Source organism: Narcine bancroftii, chromosome 1 (assembly GCF_036971445.1).
Source record: "Narcine bancroftii isolate sNarBan1 chromosome 1, sNarBan1.hap1, whole genome shotgun sequence".
In the NCBI taxonomy this organism is placed as follows: Eukaryota; Metazoa; Chordata; class Chondrichthyes; order Torpediniformes; family Narcinidae; genus Narcine; species Narcine bancroftii.
The window spans coordinates 372,170,966-372,189,266 of record NC_091469.1 but is presented as its reverse complement, the minus strand read 5'-3'; the positions used below and the strand labels follow the sequence as shown (position 1 = coordinate 372,189,266).

The window sequence follows — 18,301 nt, the reverse complement described above, 5'->3', positions numbered from 1 at the left end:
AAGGATACGATTGCAGACTTCAGGACAATAAAGACCAACTATTTCCATAACACATCTATGGTTTGTTCTGTCGAGAAGAGAGTGAAGAGCACAAAGTTCCTTTATGGGCATATAAAGAATGACCTTTCCTGAACCACAACATCTCCTCATAAGTACAGCAGCACTTACACTTCATAAGGAGGTTGAGGAGGGCAAGGCTACTAGCTCCCATCTTGACAACTTTTTACAGGACCACAATAAAGTGTGCTGTCTGACTGCATTATTGTGTGATATGGTAGCTGCAAAGCATTGAATCGGACGTTAATACAGACGATTATTAAAACAGCCGAACAGTTCACCGGGGTCTCCCTTTCCTCCATTGACAACATTTAACAGGATTATTGCTCAATTAGGGATTGAAGAGTTACAGAAGACCCTTTCCATCTAGCACAAATATCTTTGACCCACTTCCAACAAGAATGACATACCAGAACAACAAAATCAGAACTGGCAGGATAGGAAGTAGCTTTTTCCCACCGACTGTGAGAATAATGAACACTATCCTGTAACCAAGTAAATCATTCAAAAATATTTATGTACATATAGACCCCAACCTACGATGTCCTGACTTGCAATATTTCAAAGTTACAATAGTCACAATCCGGTACTTTTGGTTTCAAGTTATAATTTTTTCCTGCATAGCGGTACGTGGTGCAGTAACACAATGACGCTATTCTCTCGCGATGCTGGACAATTGCAGCATTGTGCGAGAGTAGCGTTCAACATATGATAGCAGTCACAAGTGCTCTGTACAGTATTGTACAGCAAACCAGCCATCATGTAAAATTTGCGTCGCATCAGAGTTGAGTCACAAAAATTCATGTTGCATCAAATTCGCGTTGCGTCAAATTGTGTTATATTAAAAGTTTTCAGCATCTAAGCAAAATTTAAATTAAAAAAAAAATCAATAGTGTGCATTGCAGTAATGCATTTTTCACTTTAAATTGTGTTCTAATAAAGGTTTTCAGTGTTTACATTAAATTTAAATTTAAAAAAATGGAAGAGTGTGGTATAGTTTCAAATTACAATGGAGAGGAGTGTCATCATGTGTGGTAAGGTGGTGTTTGAAATGAATTGCAATGATGGCTAATTTAAATTTTGCTACTTCTAATGTTAAGCTTAATAATCTGATTAAGAGAAAAAGAGTATTGACATGTATTAAAAAATTGAAGGTTGATGTTGCTTTTTTGCAAGAAACACATTTGACTAAGAAGGAACATCAGAAATTGAAAAGGGATTGGGTTGGACAAGTTATAACATCTTTGTTTAATTTGAAAGCAAGAGGAGTAGCTATTTTGAGAAATAAAAAGGTATCTTTTAAATTGGAATCAGATAGTGAGTCAGTTGGTAAACTTTTGGTTGTTAATTGTAATTTTTTTTAAAAGTCTTGGACTTTAATGAATATTTATGCTCCTAATATAGAGGATGAGAAATTTATGTTGGATTCTTTTCTCAATTTAAATTAAGCCTACAAAAATATTATGGTAGGAGGTGATTTTAATTGTTATTTAGATCCATTATTAGATAAATCTACAAAAACAGTAGCTAGGAATAAAATGGCTAAACAATTGATGGTGTTAATGAAAGATATGAATTTAGTAGCACTATGGAGGAGGTTAAATCTTCAAGAGAAAGATTTTTTGTTTTATTCATTTCAACATGATTCTTATTCCAGAATAGATTTATTTTTAGTATCATCACAATTTCAAGGTTGGGTATTGAAGGCTGAATATAAGAGTAGGATTTTGTCTGATCATTCTTTATAAATAACATATATTGGTTCAGAGAGAATTAATAATACATATCGATGGAGATTTAATTTTTTTGTTGTTGAAAAGTGTAGAATTTTGTAATTTTATAAGAGATCAAATACAGTTTATTCTGAAAATTAATGTGGATTCAGTTTATAGTAAATTTGTTTTATGGGGTGCTTTAAAAGCAATATTTGAGAGGACAAATTATTGGTCTTACTGCTAAAATTAAGAAACAGCATGTAACTAAATTAGAGAAGGAGATAGCGATATTAGAAAAAGATTTGCAGCAAAATTCAATGGAAGTTAAGAAAATACGTTTAACTGATATAAAGTTATGATATAATTTGTTGCAAACATAAATTTGAGAAGTTATTACAGAGAACTAGACAAAGATATTATGAATTAGGGGAAAGACCTCAAAGTATTAGCTTGGCAGTTAAAAATGGAACAAGTTTTTAGAACAATAAATGCTATTAGGGATGAATCAATTATTACATTTAAAACTCAGGAAATTAATGATGTGTTTAGAAAATTTTATGAAAAATTGTATAGTTCTGATAGTGGGGGATAATTTTTTTATCTGATCTGGATTTACCTTTTTTTGAGTGGTAAGGATATTAAATATTTGGATGCTTCTTTTATTGCTAAAGAAGTCATAGATGCACTTTAATCCATGCCAAATGGGAAGTCTCCAGCCGATGATGACTTTACTTCTGAATTTTATAAAATATTTCTAGACTTATTAATTCCTTTATTGATGGAAGTTTTGGAACAGGTGACAGAGGTTCACTCTTTTCTGGATTCTTTATCTCAAGCAATTATTAAGAAAGATTGGGACCCATTGAAAGCGGGTCTTATAGACCAATTTTGCAATTAAATGTTGATTATAAAAATGTAGCAAAGGTTCTAGCTAATAGGTTGGATAAATATTTACTAGAAATAATTCATTTAGATCAGGCGGGTTTTATTAAAAATCGTTATTCACCAGATAATATTTTTAAGTTGATTTCTTTAATTAACACTTCTCGGGAGGGATCCAACCTGCCAATGGTTATTTTGTTGGATGCAGAAAAGACCTTTGATAGAACAGAGTGGAGTTTCTTTTATTTAAAGTTTTAGAGAAATTTAAATTTGGCCCTTTTTTATTGGTTAGATTAAGACTTTATATAGAGGTCCCACTGCTAGAGTTGTAACAAATGGACAGTTATCTCTATCTTTTATGTTGACCAGATGGACTAGACAAGGCTGTACTTTGTCACCAGCTCTATTTGCATTAGTTATTAAACCTTTGGCTCAGATGATTAGACAAGATAGTAATATTAGAGGTATTAAGGTGAAATCTGATCAATTTTAAATTAACTTGTTTCCAGATGATGATTTTATATATTTAACAGAACCTCAGAATTCTTTGAGGTGTTTACATGACAGATTGGAACAGTATAGTGAGATATCAGGTTATAAAATTAATTAGGAAAAGAGTGAGATTATGCCATTAGCTGAAATGGATTATTCTTCTATTAGGCATATTGTGAAATTCAAATGGTTGGATCAGATTAAGTATATTGGTACTAAGGTAGATTGTAATTATAGTCATTTACATGAATTAAATTATTTGCCGTTATTGTCAAAAATGAAACATGATTTGAATCGATTGAAAGATTTACCGATTATATTAATACGAAGAATTAAGTGTATTAAAATGAATATTTTTTTCTCGAATTCAGTATTTATTTCAATTTATTCCCTGTAAGATTCCTAAAATTTTTTTTTAAGGATTTAAATGCTTGGTGAGGAAATTTTTATGGAAGGATAAAATGGTAAGGGTATCTTTACAAAAGTTAACTTGCAAATATGAAGTTGGAGGTTTACAACTCCCTAATTTTCAAAATTATTATGATGCAGCACAATTGAAGTTTCTTAATAGGATGTATGAAATAGATAAACCTTTGATATGGGCTTATATTGAATTATCTCAAATTCATGAGAAGAAGATGGATCCATTTATTTATAGATGGAACCCAAAGTTATTGAGTAATTAGAACTTACCTGTTTTGAAATTTTTAACGGATTTATGGTACAAAAAAAATGAAGTTCTTGCTACTCAAGGCAAGATTTGAGGTAAAACTCCTTTGTATCAAAATAAGCTTTCCCCCTTTACATGAAATAATCAACTTTTGAAGTTATGGGATCAAAAGGGTATTAAACTGGTGCAATATTGTTATGAAGCAGGATATTTTATTTATTTTCAAAGAATGAAAGAGAAATATGATACAACTTCAAATACTCTTTTTTCTTATTATCAAATTAAAGTTTTATTGTTGGATAATTTTGGGCATACTTTACCTAGACGGTCTAAGTTTGAAATTTTACTTACTGAGGTTGGTAAGAAGGGATTTATATCTGAGATGTATACTTTATTACAGAATAAAATGCCCAAGTTGGATTTACATCAATCTAGATTGAAATGGGAGAAAGATTTAGGTATGCTCATTTCTCAGGATGACTGGATGAATTTATGTAGGGATAGTGTGACTAAAATTCTAAATGTAAAGTATCGATTAGTTCATTATAATTTTATTCATCAATTATATTTAACTCTGGAAAAATTAAGGAGATATAATTTTATTTCTTCAGATTTATGTTTTGGATGTCATAAGAATGTAGGTTCTTTTTTACATTCTACTTGGTTATGTGAAACCTTTTTGAAATGAACTTAAGGAATTTTTAGAAGTTATTCTGAAAGTGACATTTTCATTAGATCCTTTTGTATTTTTCTTAGGTAACATTAAGAGGTTGAATTTAGAATTAAAATTAAATAGATTTCAAATCCCATTTTTGAGATTGGCTGTAGCTAGAAGATTTTGGCAATTACTTAGTAAAATGATTTGAGTATTCAGATGGCATATGGAGTTGAGGTCTTGTATTCCATTGGAGAGGATACATATAATTTGCATAATAAATATTTTTTATTTTAAAACTTGGAGCCTGTATTTGGATTATATGGGGTTGAATTTTTAAATTTCCTCACCACACAGTAGTGGTGTTACTCCAAACCATGGTAAATAATGGATGAATTTTGTTCTTTTTTTCTTCCCTTTGGGGTTGGTTGGGGGGGGTGGGTTGGGGTGGCTGGGTTAAGGAAGGTGGGGGGGGTTGTAGGGGGTTAGTTTTTAAATATAATGTATGTATTTTTTTAATTGTTTCTAAGTTTTATTCATTAATTGTATGTTTCAATATATGCATCATGATTTAATAAATAAAATTTTCCAAAAACAAAGATTTGTAGCAACTGAAAATTTTGAAATTTTACCTCTCACATCAAAATCATTGTAATTAATTTACATAAGTGGTGGTGTCAGTACTGATCGATGGGAAACGTCAGTCTAATACTGGGCAGTCTGAAAACCTTTTATCATGATTTTGTTCTTTTTGTCCTTTGGCCAATTCTTGTCCATGCTATGACTGTTCCATGGGCTTGAATTTTGCCAAAAAGCCTTTTATGTGTTTTCAAATGCCATAAAAAAATCCATGCAGCTTCGAATCCATTTGTCAACTGTTTATGTTGTTGTAGTATTAATAATTCATTGATGTCAGTTGGATAAGATTGTCTTTAATAAATCAATCCTGACTCTGATGCATTAACTCAAACTTTTCCAAGTGATATTAATATGTTCTCTGACTATCATTATTTAGAGCTGCTCCAGCACCAAGATATAACTGGCTGGTGTACATCCTTGCATCTCTTTCCATGGGTGTTCCACTAATCATTTGCCAATCATCTGTCATCTCTTTAAATCTCAGGAGTGTTTAGAGTTCTCTCTAACTACGTCCTTCAGGGACTGTTGGAATCTAGGGGTTAAAACAGTATGAAATAAATGATTAATTAATAAGTGTATATTTACTGCATGGTTCAGGGAAAAAGGAATGTGATTAAGTGGCAATCACAGCATGGAGCAAAGTTGGCTGAGCAAAATTGTCTCTCCAAAATACAGGGAGAGGAAATGCATAAAACGATTTAGGAGGAATGCTCAAACTAAAGGAGGTGGTGAGTAGCACAGGAGACACAGGCCAGATCAGAACAAAGAATGGCCTGCAAGAAACAAAGGGAATGGAAAACCAGTCTAGGAGGAAGATTAAGGCAGGAGGAGGTGTTAAAGAGAACAGCAGAAATTGGCCGGACAAGAACAGAATGGTGATTAGAAATATCTGGGGATGAATTAATTTCTGTTCCAATCAACAGGATAGTCTGGCCTGGAGGATTAAGATGGGAGTGCTACACCCCAGATATCTGCAAAACAGGAGATGACTTGTGATAACCCTTATGCAAAAAGATCTAGCAAAGGAAGACAACTTTTGTTCTGTATGATAATGAAATCTAGCAAAGGAAGCCAACTTTTGTTCTGTATGATAAGGTTGACCTATATAAACTGAACCAACTGGACAATAGGGGTCAGTCTTGGGGAGTAGCTCACTGTGCAGGTGACCTATGAACTAATGAGTGACCCAGAGCTCTGTTAAGTTTTATTTTTGTGCTGTGTAATAAATTGACTATTGAACCGAATACCTTCTCCTATCACTTCATTCAAAGAACACGCTGGACTCAGACTACACATAGACTAAATTAAGAGTAAGGTAAAGCCAGAGTCCGACAATTTGGTGACCCCGACGTGATGAAGATGGAGAAGTGACGGAAGAAAAAGATACGAAACACCGGTCGATTGTGGTGTGGTGATAACAACAAGTGACCATTCTACAAAGGGAGGTAAGCAGACGCCTGTTTTAACGAAGTTCTGCTATTGGCAACGATAAATTGTGTGTTGTCACTACTCTGCAAGAGCCCTCGTTAGAGCCAAAGAATAAAACAAAAGGGGGTTGGAGTCCCCCTAGTAGAACGGGGTTGGAGTCCCCTGTAGTAAAAAGGGGGTTGGAGTCCCCCTAGTAGAACAGGGTTGGAGTCCCCTGTAGTAAAAAGGGGGTTGGAGTCCCCCTAGTAGAACGGGGTTGGAGTCCCCTGTAGTAAAAAAGGGGTTGAAGTCCTCCTAGTAGAACGGGGTTGGAGTCCCCTCTTAGCGATCTCGAGAGATATGTTTAGACACTTGGCCAATTAGAATAAGGTGTATTGTGATAGTTATTTGTTTCTATAGTGTGTAATAAGTATTTGATTAAGGATTGTGTACCATAGTAGTGTATAATAAGTATCTGTATAAGGTGTATTGTGTTATGGTTATTTGTTTCTATAGTGTATAAGTATCCGTTTAAGAATCGTTTAGTGTATCATAATAGTTTATGATAAGTATTTGTTTAAGGATTGTGTACAGTGTGCCGCTGGTGTTTATAATAACGTGGGAAGGGTCGAAGTAGATTGCAGGGTGGCAAAATCCTACCAGGGGAGAGACCCAGTGAAGTACGAAGTCTAAAGGGTTAAAAATCGGAACAGAGATGGAAGGAGTAAATAGGGATGTAGGGCAAGAGCTCGGGGAAGACAGAGGAGTTCCCCCATCTGTAAACCGACAGTGGGGAAAAAACAAGGAATCAATTACTGGGAGGAGTACCGAAGGGAGAGGAGGTACAGGCTATGGCACGGTACGAACAGATATGGAAAGAGCTGCAGAGTCAGGGGAAGGTACCACGAGGGTTTGAAAAAATCCGGCTGGTACTGTACTTAGGAGAAGCAGAGAGGGAAGCAGCCAAGGAGGTACAGGAACAAGCAAAGGCATCACTTCAGGACAGGATGGTATGGGAGGAAAGGGGGGCAACCAAGGATCAAGGATTATGGAGATCAATAGACGGGAGGCCAGTCTTACCATCTGGACTCATGAAACCCCTCCTCGAGGAGGCGCATGGGCTAACACACTGTGGAAAGAAGCAGATGATGAGGTACTTGATACATTGGTGGCACCCCTTCCTGCCGGCGATGGTGGAGAACCATATTAGAGAGTGTGAGGTATGTATAGCTTTCAATGTAAAGGCGACTGTAAAGCCACATGAAGGTCAGTTCCCGCTACCTAAGTTACCAGGGCAGGAAATCGTACTTGATTATACGGACATGATTGAGAGGGTAAGTGGCTATCAATACCTCTTAGTAGCAGTAGATGTGTTCACAGGGTGGCCGGAGGCAATCTCTGCCAAAAGAGAAGATGCAAGGACGGTATGTAAATTCCTAATCAACCAGTATTTTCCGAGACACGGATTTCCTAGAAAAATTAGGTCTGATAATGGAAGTCATTTTAAGAATAATGATCTACAGGAGGTAGAAGCAATGTTGGGATTGAAACATGCCTTTGGAACGGTGTACCATCCGCAATCCCAAGGGAAAGTGGAGAGGATGAACCAAACAATAAAAGGTAAGATCGGGAAAGTACAGGCACGGACCAAACTAAATTGGGTGGATGCGTTGCCCCTGGCATTGATGTCAATAAGGAGTTCGGTAAGTTCTGTGACAGGATTTACTCCATATGAACTACAAACAGGGCACCAGTTTCCAGGACCGGGAGCCGGAATTCAGACTACGAAGAATGAGGTAAGCTCAATGGGATGCAAGCTTTATTATGAAAAACTAACGGCTCTGGTGTCAGATTTTTCACAACAGGTCACAAGTCCCAACAGAGAAGGGGAAACACCGATACCTTCAGTCGCGGAGTGGGTTCTGCTAAAGGTCATCAAAAGAAAGTGGTCGGAGCCCAGGTGGACAGGACCCTACAGGGTGGTGGAGAGGACGTCCCACGCGGTTCGACTACAAGGAAAAGGCGAGACGTGGTATCATTGGAGTCAGTGTGCAGCAACGGACCCACCGACACGGACACTGGAACAGATTCGAACGGAGGTGACTGAGAACCTGTGAAGCAACCACGGACTAAGAACACTTAACGTCCCTTTTTAAAGAGACTATTGGACTACGGTGACTGTGTATCAGTGGTTGACAGCATAATCAATTTTTTGGCATCAAAACAATGAAAGGAGCTGGGATGAATACTATGTGGGGACTATGGGTACTGGTATTCCGAGCCCTTGAAGGGGCTGGAGTAGAAAACCACTGTACAAAGTGTGTGCACTCGGCCTGGGGGTTGCACAACGAAAAAGAACAGTACTTTGCTGATTGGACTAACTTTCCTGAACACTGTGTGGAGCGGGGAGCCCCTGGAAGTGTGGGAGTTGATGAGTTTTCACGGATCGGCAGATGAAACGCGCCCCCGCCAGACATGGCATCTAGCTAATCACCCATTAGGAGAGGAATGTATCAGGAAGGAGCAAGGCAAGCATTATAAAGGAGATTCGAGGTGCACAAGGGTTAAGATCTTGGGGAAGTTCCCTCGATGGCATCCTCAGCGACCCCGGTGGTTCCTGTCCCCACAGAAGGTAACACATTGTAGACCTATAACAGATAACTCCCGTGGGAAAGGGGTATGGAATTGCACGGGCGTTAATCCATATGAAGGGGTTCCCTCACTCAGACAATTTTGGGCTCATCCCTATCCACACGGATTTGCCCCAGAGGGTTTATATTGAATTTGTGGGAATACGGCTTACACTTTTTTGGAGCCAGACTGGAGGGGAACGTGCTGTATAGGTATCATTCAACCACAATTTGTGCTGTTACCACAGAACGACTCCCATCAGTTAGCAGCGCGTGTATATCAGGGGCTCCGCCAGAAGAGGGATTTAAAGATCGGTGAGTGGGGAGAGGACTGGCCTCCAGAGCGCATTATTTCTTATTATGGACCTGCCACTTGGGCCCAGGATGGGTCCTGGGGATATCGAACCCCAATTTACATGTTAAACCGTCTGATTCGTTTACAAGCTATTTTGGAAATTATCACCAATGACACCGCCGCAGCCCTTGATCTATTGGCAGAAGAGCAGCAACAGATTAGGGCCACGGTGTTTCAGAACCGCTTAGCTTTAGACTACTTGTTAGCCACTGAAGGGGAGGGTGTGTGGGAAATTGAATCTCACTAATTGTTGTTTAAAAATCGATGACAATGGGCAAGCAGTAAAACAGATTTCATCTGGCATTCGCAAATTAGCTCATGTCCCAGTTCAGACCTGGCGACCCTGGGGCAGCTCATGGCTGGGAAACTTGTTCTCTGGAGCCTGGGGATGGATACAGACTGCAGTGCTAGTTGCTGGAGTTGTGGTGTTGGCGTTGGTCCTGATCCCGTGCATCCTTCCCTGCCTCCAGTGCCTGATTCAACGAGCGTAGTCACAGAGAGACATCCCCAGACCCCAAGGCATGTATTTGTCACTACTGCCCTCCCAAGAGTATAGTGACTACAAGAGGTCAGAGATGCCGGCCCTTGCAATAACTCCTGAGGTCTCGGTCTAATGAGGTAACAGGTGGTTGGTCTCATTTTCATGAGACCAAAAGGGGGACTGTTGGAATCTAGGGGTTAAAACAGTATGAAATAAATGATTAATTAATAAGTGTATATTTACTGCATGGTTCAGGGAAAAAGGAATGTGATTAAGTGGCAATCACAGCATGGAGCAAAGTTGGCTGAGCAAAATTGTCTCTCCAAAATACAGGGAGAGGAAATGCATAAAACGATTTAGGAGGAATGCTCAAACTAAAGGAGGTGGTGAGTAGCACAGGAGACACAGGCCAGATCAGAACAAAGAATGGCCTGCAAGAAACAAAGGGAATGGAAAACCAGTCTAGGAGGAAGATTAAGGCAGGAGGAGGTGTTAAAGAGAACAGCAGAAATTGGCCGGACAAGAACAGAATGGTGATTAGAAATATCTGGGGATGAATTAATTTCTGTTCCAATCAACAGGATAGTCTGGCCTGGAGGATTAAGATGGGAGTGCTACACCCCAGATATCTGCAAAACAGGAGATGACTTGTGATAACCCTTATGCAAAAAGATCTAGCAAAGGAAGACAACTTTTGTTCTGTATGATAATGAAATCTAGCAAAGGAAGCCAACTTTTGTTCTGTATGATAAGGTTGACCTATATAAACTGAACCAACTGGACAATAGGGGTCAGTCTTGGGGAGTAGCTCACTGTGCAGGTGACCTATGAACTAATGAGTGACCCAGAGCTCTGTTAAGTTTTATTTTTGTGCTGTGTAATAAATTGACTATTGAACCGAATACCTTCTCCTATCACTTCATTCAAAGAACACGCTGGACTCAGACTACACATAGACTAAATTAAGTGTAAGGTAAAGCCAGAGTCCGACAGGACCTAGGGTAGCTCTTCCAAGCTAAGGGAGTCTTTATTTTAAGCAGAGCTAATCTTTTCCATATACTTTCTTTATCACATCACTCAATTAATTAAATTTACTATTTTACTTTCTACTTTGGTAGCATCCCCATTCTTCATAGAAGTCCATGATTAACTGATTTTTGGGGGATGGCGTGGCCTCCTAATGATGTATTATCCTTTGCTTCCTAGAAATGCTCTGTGACCTATGGCCTCTTGTCTCAACTTGTGCTCTTCCCCTGCCCCTTCCTCCCTCCTCTCCTCTCCTACCCTCCACCTTTTTGTTTAGGTACATGCTTACATTTTGCTCATACTTTGACAAAGTGCTCAGGCTAAAAGCGTTAGTTACCATTTTGTCCCTATGGATACTGCATGACCTGCTAAGTGTCTCCAGCACCTTTGTATATTGTACTACAATCACAGTGTCTGCAGACTTTCCTGTTTAACTCTAACCTATAAGTCATGCCTCAAAATAAAAAAAACCTGTTATTCTTGAAACTAATGTGGTAGATCTTTATTCTATCCCTCCATGGCAATTATTTCCATTCATCGGTAGGAAGATGTTTGAAATATTCCTAATGAGGTTCGTATAATTATATAAGACATTTTTACTCCATTATTCCAATCCTTTCCAATTAATGTCAATCCATCATTTGCCTTTGTAATTGGTTCTGCTACAGTATTTGAAGTAGCAGTGATTTGAATACAAGATCCCATTCAACATCAATATTTCCTAATCTATACCATTAATAACATACCCTGCTTTTGTGCTTTCAGATTTCTGATTTATTGTTAGAGTACAGACATGGCATCACATACAACCCTGAAATTCCTTTTAACTGTGGGCATGGCAGAATTACCACTTATTGGTAGTGCAAAAAATAAATTGTACACAGTGTAAAACATGTAAACAAACAAAAAAACTAAACCGATAACAAATGTAAAGAAACTGTGCAATACAGAGAGAACAAAAAGAAAATCAACAAAATGCACAAGTAAGAGTCTTGAAATGAGTCTCTGATTGAGGAATTTGATAGTGGTAGGATAGCAGCTGTCCTTAAACTTGGTGGTGTGAGTCTTATGTCGCCTATACCTCTTTCCTGATTGTAGCAGTGAGAACAGAGCATGGGCTGGGTGGTGAGGGTCTTTGATGATTGCTGCTGCTCTACTTGTTTTGTGTTCAATCTCAATTCTCCTTTCATCCGCGAAGCCAAGCCAAAGAAGACTTGTTTTGTGTAACAAGACTAACGATCTTATAATTTTCCACATTATGTTCCATCTGCCATGCCCTTCCCACCTACCCAGCTTCTAAATGTATCCCTTGAAGCAACTTTTTATCTTTCTCCCTGCTCACCGTCCCAACTAACTGGGTATCATTTCCCAACTTGTAAATATGATATTTGATATCTTCAGCCAAAATGTTAATAGCTGGGCCTCAAACACTGATCTCCACAGTACTCCACTGGACATAGTTTGCCAAGTTGAAATATCGATTTTTATTCATATTCTTTGCTTTCTGCCTTTTAACAGTCCTCTCTTCCATGAGGTTTAACCTTGTTGAACAATCTCAGTCTGGGACATTGATAAACAGCAACACTGGTGCCTATTGCTCTTGTCATTCATGGTATAAGAAGTCAAAAGATAAAGATGCACGAGTCAAGGAAGTTGAGTAACTTTAGTGTATTTTGTAGATATTACACATTACAATCACTGTACACTTCTTTGGCTTGGCTTCGCGGACGAAGATTTATGGAGGGGTAATGTCCACGTCAGCTGCAGGCTCGTTTGTGGCTGACAAGTCCGATGCGGGACAGGCAGACACGGTTGCAGGAGAAAATTGGTGGGTTGGGGTTGGGTGTTGGGTTTTCCCTCCTTTGTCTTTTGTCAGTAAGGTGGGCTCTGCGGTCTTCTTCAAAGGAGGTTGCTGCCCGCCGAACTGTGAGGCGCCAAGATGCACGGTTTGAGGTGATATCAGCCCACTGGCGGTGGTCAATGTGGCAGGCACCAAGAGATTTCTTTAGGCAGTCTTTGGTGCACCTCTGTCACGGTGGCCAGTGGAGAGCTCGCCATACTAATGCTAGAGATAATGAATATTTAGGGAGCTGGATGGGCTGCCAACCAAGTGGCTGCTTAATCCTGTATGTGTTCTGTTTCATGAGAGTGCTTTTACACATCTAACCACTTGAAGAAGATTCTGTAAAGTTATGGAATAGGGTCTTGTTGATAGAGTATAGATTTTGGGGTGACAGGAGATGGGTTGCCCAGTTGAATTAATTGTAAGTTGTGGTACATTGCATCCATTCCCCACCCCCCCCCCCCCCCAAGCACCCACCTCCCCCAAACATTTAGATAACGGAAATTCACCATTAATAAAGCATTGGCATTAAAGCTCTCTCTTGTTGAAAATGGTTATTGCTTGGCATTTTTATAATAAAATAATTTCATATAGATGTTTATACTTGTGCTTGCCAACCTTATTTTCCAAATTGCACATTTACACACATCCATTCTAAACATGCACTCCCTTTTGAAATTGATAAATGGAAACAGTTTCCTTAATGAACATCTAATCTACAAGAGGCAAGTTCATAATCTTTCATATGCTTTTCATATTTTCACTTCAGATATTTAACAATTAATTGTTCATTCAACCAGAGTATTGGAATGCAATATACATTTTGATAAAACAGGAGAATAATTATGTTTCTAAAAGCTCACTTACATCACTGAATGGAATTTTGTTGCTGCTCATTTCTTCCTTCCAGAGCTGAAGCAGAATATTCCTATATTCTTGATTAAATGGGCCAGAGTAGGACAGGAACCCAGTAGCTAACAATACATCACCTACTAATCGTGTAATCTGGTCCTGGAAATGTTTACTGCTTTCTGTCCACCGAATCTGAGAAATTTTATTTAAAAATAAAAGATTTTCAAATGGTTTCAATGTTAATTCACAAGCAATATTCTATACCTTAAATAATGGATTTATTCATCTGTAGTACCAGGCTTGGCACTTGCACCTCAGTATATGACAAACTGTTGTATATATGTAAGGGATACAATGATTTTACATACAGTGAGTTTCCAATGGTAAATAATGGTTTATACACATTCCTTGCCTACTCACTATGACTGCATTAAGCTGTGTCAATTTTAATCACTAAACCTAATTAAAATATTGTAATGCAAGGTAACACTTTGGGTGATATGGTTATCATATTGGTTAGCACAATGCTGTTACAGTGCCAGCGATCCAGGTTTGAATTCAGCGCTGTCTATAAAGAGTTTGTACGTTCTCCCCGTCTCTGCATTGAATTCCTCCAGGTGCTCTGGTTTCTTCCACCATTCAAAACATATGGGGGTTGTAGGTCAATTAGGTGTAATTGGGTGGCACAATTTGTGGGCCAGAAGGGCCTGTTACTATGCTGTATGTCAAAATTTAAATTTATGCTTTATGTTTGGGAATGAACTGCAAGGATTTGAATGAACTATTTATTGATGCCAAGCAACAAATATCTACAAAAAATTCCAAACCTTTAGATTTTACAGAAGCTATTGATAATCTATTTTCAATTTTTAGAATGATATTAATAGTTTTATTTATTTCTTCAGACCTTACAATAAAAGTTTGATGTTTTATTTACTTCAGCGGCAATGGTCACAGATATGAAGTGAGATAAGAGTTTATTATCAAATTCATAAGTACAATATACATACATGAGAGATTCTTACTATGGTCGCACAGGTATGTAAGATACAATAGAATAAATTAAATCACCACAACATGCCAAGACATAAAAAGACATATAAAATGATAAAGCAATATGCACAGTTGCAATTAATGAAAAGTAGTGTTTCAATAGTGCAGACATTTTTCAGAGGTCCAAGAGTAATTTATAGTTAAGGTATATAGGAAGGTTCAAGAGTTTGACAGCTGTTGGGAAAAAGCCCTTATGGTTCTCATGCAAATCCTCAATGAATGTGATATGCTCTTTAAAAATTAAAACTGGTGGTAAGAATGTAATATTATCAGTATTTTCTTTGCTACTGTCATACATGATTGCTTAGTTTTATCTGGCAAGACAATAAATGGATTTGAATATTTAATAATATTCATTAAATATTGCCATTGTGCTAATGTCAAATGAAAGTTCACCTTTTCACCACCCAGGCCTTCGATAAGAGCAGTGGCATTATTCATCTTCTTCCTACAACCCTCAGCATCATCAAGTAATGCTTGTTTTTCCGACATTGCTGCATCATACATGGCCTGCACTTCATCTAGCTCACGCTGCTTCTCATCCAGCTGTGCTTGGGCATTGTTTAGTTCTTCCTGGGCAACAACCAGTTTGGCTTCTTGCAGAGTCAGATTTGCCTTTTTGCAAATAAGACACATTTTAAGTAATTACAAGTATGGACAAAGTGAAAAATATACAGGCTGATTCTACAACCATGTCAAAAATCTATTAATTGTTTATTATTTTTTGGTACTCATGCAAATTAAAGCAGTTTTATCTTAATTAAAACAGCTATAGCTATAACATTAAAATGTATTCAAAGCTGAAATTTGCTGAAATAAAGGAAAACAAGAAATTCTGTTGCTGCTGAGGTCCAGCCCAGTACATATTTTTTTTATTCTCCAGCACTATGTGCATTGCATTTGCTGAAAAGGAGAAATATAAATGTTATACTGTGCATAAACACTCAGCCCAGAAATTAAACTTTGTGAAACTAAAACCAAACAGAAAATAAAAGACGCCAAAGTAAGAAATGCAATACCTGCAGGCACTTTCATGGATAGAGTGAGATCCCATTGTTGAATTAAGGCATTTAATATGTGTACTCTACATAAATTTTAGACATCGAGTTGCTTGGTAAATGCCTCAATTCATTAAAATTACTTCACTGTAATTTTTATAATAAAAAAAATTGAAAGCAGGTCACAGTAACTAATTCACAATATGCTGAACAAAATGAACAATATCCTGAATAAAATCCATTGCAGCATAATTGATGACAATCACAGATATCACCATTTAATAACTAAATATTAAAGAATATTTATAAGAAGTGCCAGATTATAGATTACACATGTCATAAGGTGTGCAATCTTATGTCACACATTCATGTTATACCTTCAATGGAAGTACTTCTTTATTTATATCAAAGAAGCTTGCCATGGCCTTTGTCCATGAACACAGGCCTGCCACGTTCCCACATACTTTCTTGGCAGTCTCAAGATTGTAGTCATCCATATCCAGGTACGGTTGCAGCAGATCCACTACCTCTTCAGTAATGCTATCCTGTAGATTAAGCAAAGTACATAAAATCTTTTAAGCAGAGTGAATTAAATGGATAAGCAAAATTTTCCATGACTTGCAAGATGGAAGGAAACTGGAACAAATGTACAAGCTCTTTACAAACAGTGCCGTATTCGAACCTAGGTCGCTGGTGCTGTAATAACGTTGCACTAACCGCTACTGTGCTAACCATATCAAATAGAGAGAAATCTTCTGATACAAGTCCATGGATCTCATTAAGTACATAAGATGGTAAAAATAGCATATGGCTATTGGTCAGCGCATTGAGTAAGTAGTATGGATCTACATGAAACCTTGGTTGGGTCACATTGGATTATTGTGTACAGTTTTGGTCCACTGCCTTACAAGAATGTGGAGGCTTTGGAGAGGGTGCAGAAGTTCAAAAAGATGTTGCCTGGATTAGAGAGGATTAGCTATAAGGAGAAGTTGAACAAAGTGAGATTGCTTTCTTTGGAGAGTAGGAGGCCAGTATATAAAATTGTATGACACATATATAGGGAAGGTTGTCAGAGCATACATTTCCCAGGGTGGAATTGTCAAGTACTGGAGAACATAGATTTAAGGTGAGGAGGAGAAAGATGAAAGGAGATTTGCAAGGCAAAGCACTGAAAGGAGAAGTGGTGAAAGGGATAGAATAGCAATAATTAAGAAACATTTAGACAGGCATTTAAATACACATGAAATGGAGGGATATAGACTGTAAGTAAGCACATGTGCAATTTAAATTGGCTCAATAGTCAGCACAAGTATTGTAACCAAAATGACTTTTTCCTTTACTGTATGGTGTTTCAATACCAATGGATGTGCTTGATTAGTGCCATCTACAGCAGTAAAAAATTATCAGGAGAGTATTTTTCTAAGTGTTGGTCTTGCCCCAGGAACTTCTTTGAAACCTTAGGCTCAATTACATAATCAACTATGTTTTGACATCCTAATTTTCCACTGACATGTTACTTTTGTATTCATATTCACTGACCTCCAGAATTGCCATCACTAATTAATCGGCAAGGGATCAGAGTAAATGCACATGATCCTTTCATTTAATGGATTTATACTATAGTTTTAGTACAAATCCATCAATCAGATTAAAACCAAATCTGGACAAATCACGACAAATCAAGTTCCATTTCGGATAGTTGTTATGTGTATAATGAGGTTGTGGTATTATTTTATATCATTAAATATGTTTCTTTTACCACATATTTCCCCATCCACTCTTCTGTTCCCACCCACCTTCCCCAATTGTCTTGCACCTTCCCATGCAACCAGAGATGCCACACCTATCTATTCACTTTTTCACTTCCCACCATTCAGGGTCCCAAACAAACATTCCTGGTGAAGAGCCAACTCACTTGCACTTCTTCCAATCTAATGTTCTGGATTCACTCTTCACAATGTGGCCTCCTCTACATTAGGGTAACAACATTTTGCAGAGAATGCATACTCAGTCTGCATGTGATCGTGACTTTCCCACTGCCTGTCCCCTTAAACTCTCAATCCCACCCCTTTTCTGTCCTGTCTGTCTGCAGATTCATCTTCTGTCATAGTGAGTCCCAAAGTAAACTAGAAGAACAATGTTTTATCTTCTGCCTTGAAACAATGCAATCTTCTTTAATGAACAATTAATTGTCCAATTTCAGGGAAACTGCTCACATATTGCTTCTCATTATCCTGTTTATGCCCATTTCTCTTCCTTTATCCTTTAAATGTCTTGGCTAGTGATCAGGTATCAAGCTTCTTATCACCTGATTTTAACCTGGTATTCTGTGTTATAATGCTCTATGGTTCTATCTTCATATGGCATTTCATTCCTCCCCCCCCAAACACTGCTTTGAAGATAGTAAACCTTCCACTCTTCCCCTCATTATGAGGATCACATTGACTGATTTTCTTTCCACAGATGCCGTTTAACAAAATATTCTTCCAGCATTTCTTTTCTTGTTTTCAGATCCATTATTTTCAGTTCATTTGCTCTCCATTAAA

The 18,301-nt window shown here is 37.7% G+C and overlaps 1 protein-coding gene across 8 annotated transcripts in view; it reads right to left on the bottom strand.

Annotated features, from left to right (window-relative positions):
• The window catches only part of dnah5l (dynein, axonemal, heavy chain 5 like), a 425,035-nt gene that overhangs the window by 159,114 nt on the left and 247,620 nt on the right, over positions 1-18,301 (bottom strand). For all 8 annotated transcript variants that reach the window (XM_069913293.1, XM_069913291.1, XM_069913294.1 and 5 more), the window contains 3 exons: positions 16,133-16,300; positions 15,154-15,372; positions 13,720-13,896 (listed from right to left, as the gene is read on the bottom strand). In XM_069913293.1, the coding sequence (XP_069769394.1) occupies positions 13,720-13,896; positions 15,154-15,372; positions 16,133-16,300 (564 nt within the window). The remainder of the gene's footprint in view (positions 1-13,719; positions 13,897-15,153; positions 15,373-16,132; positions 16,301-18,301) is intronic.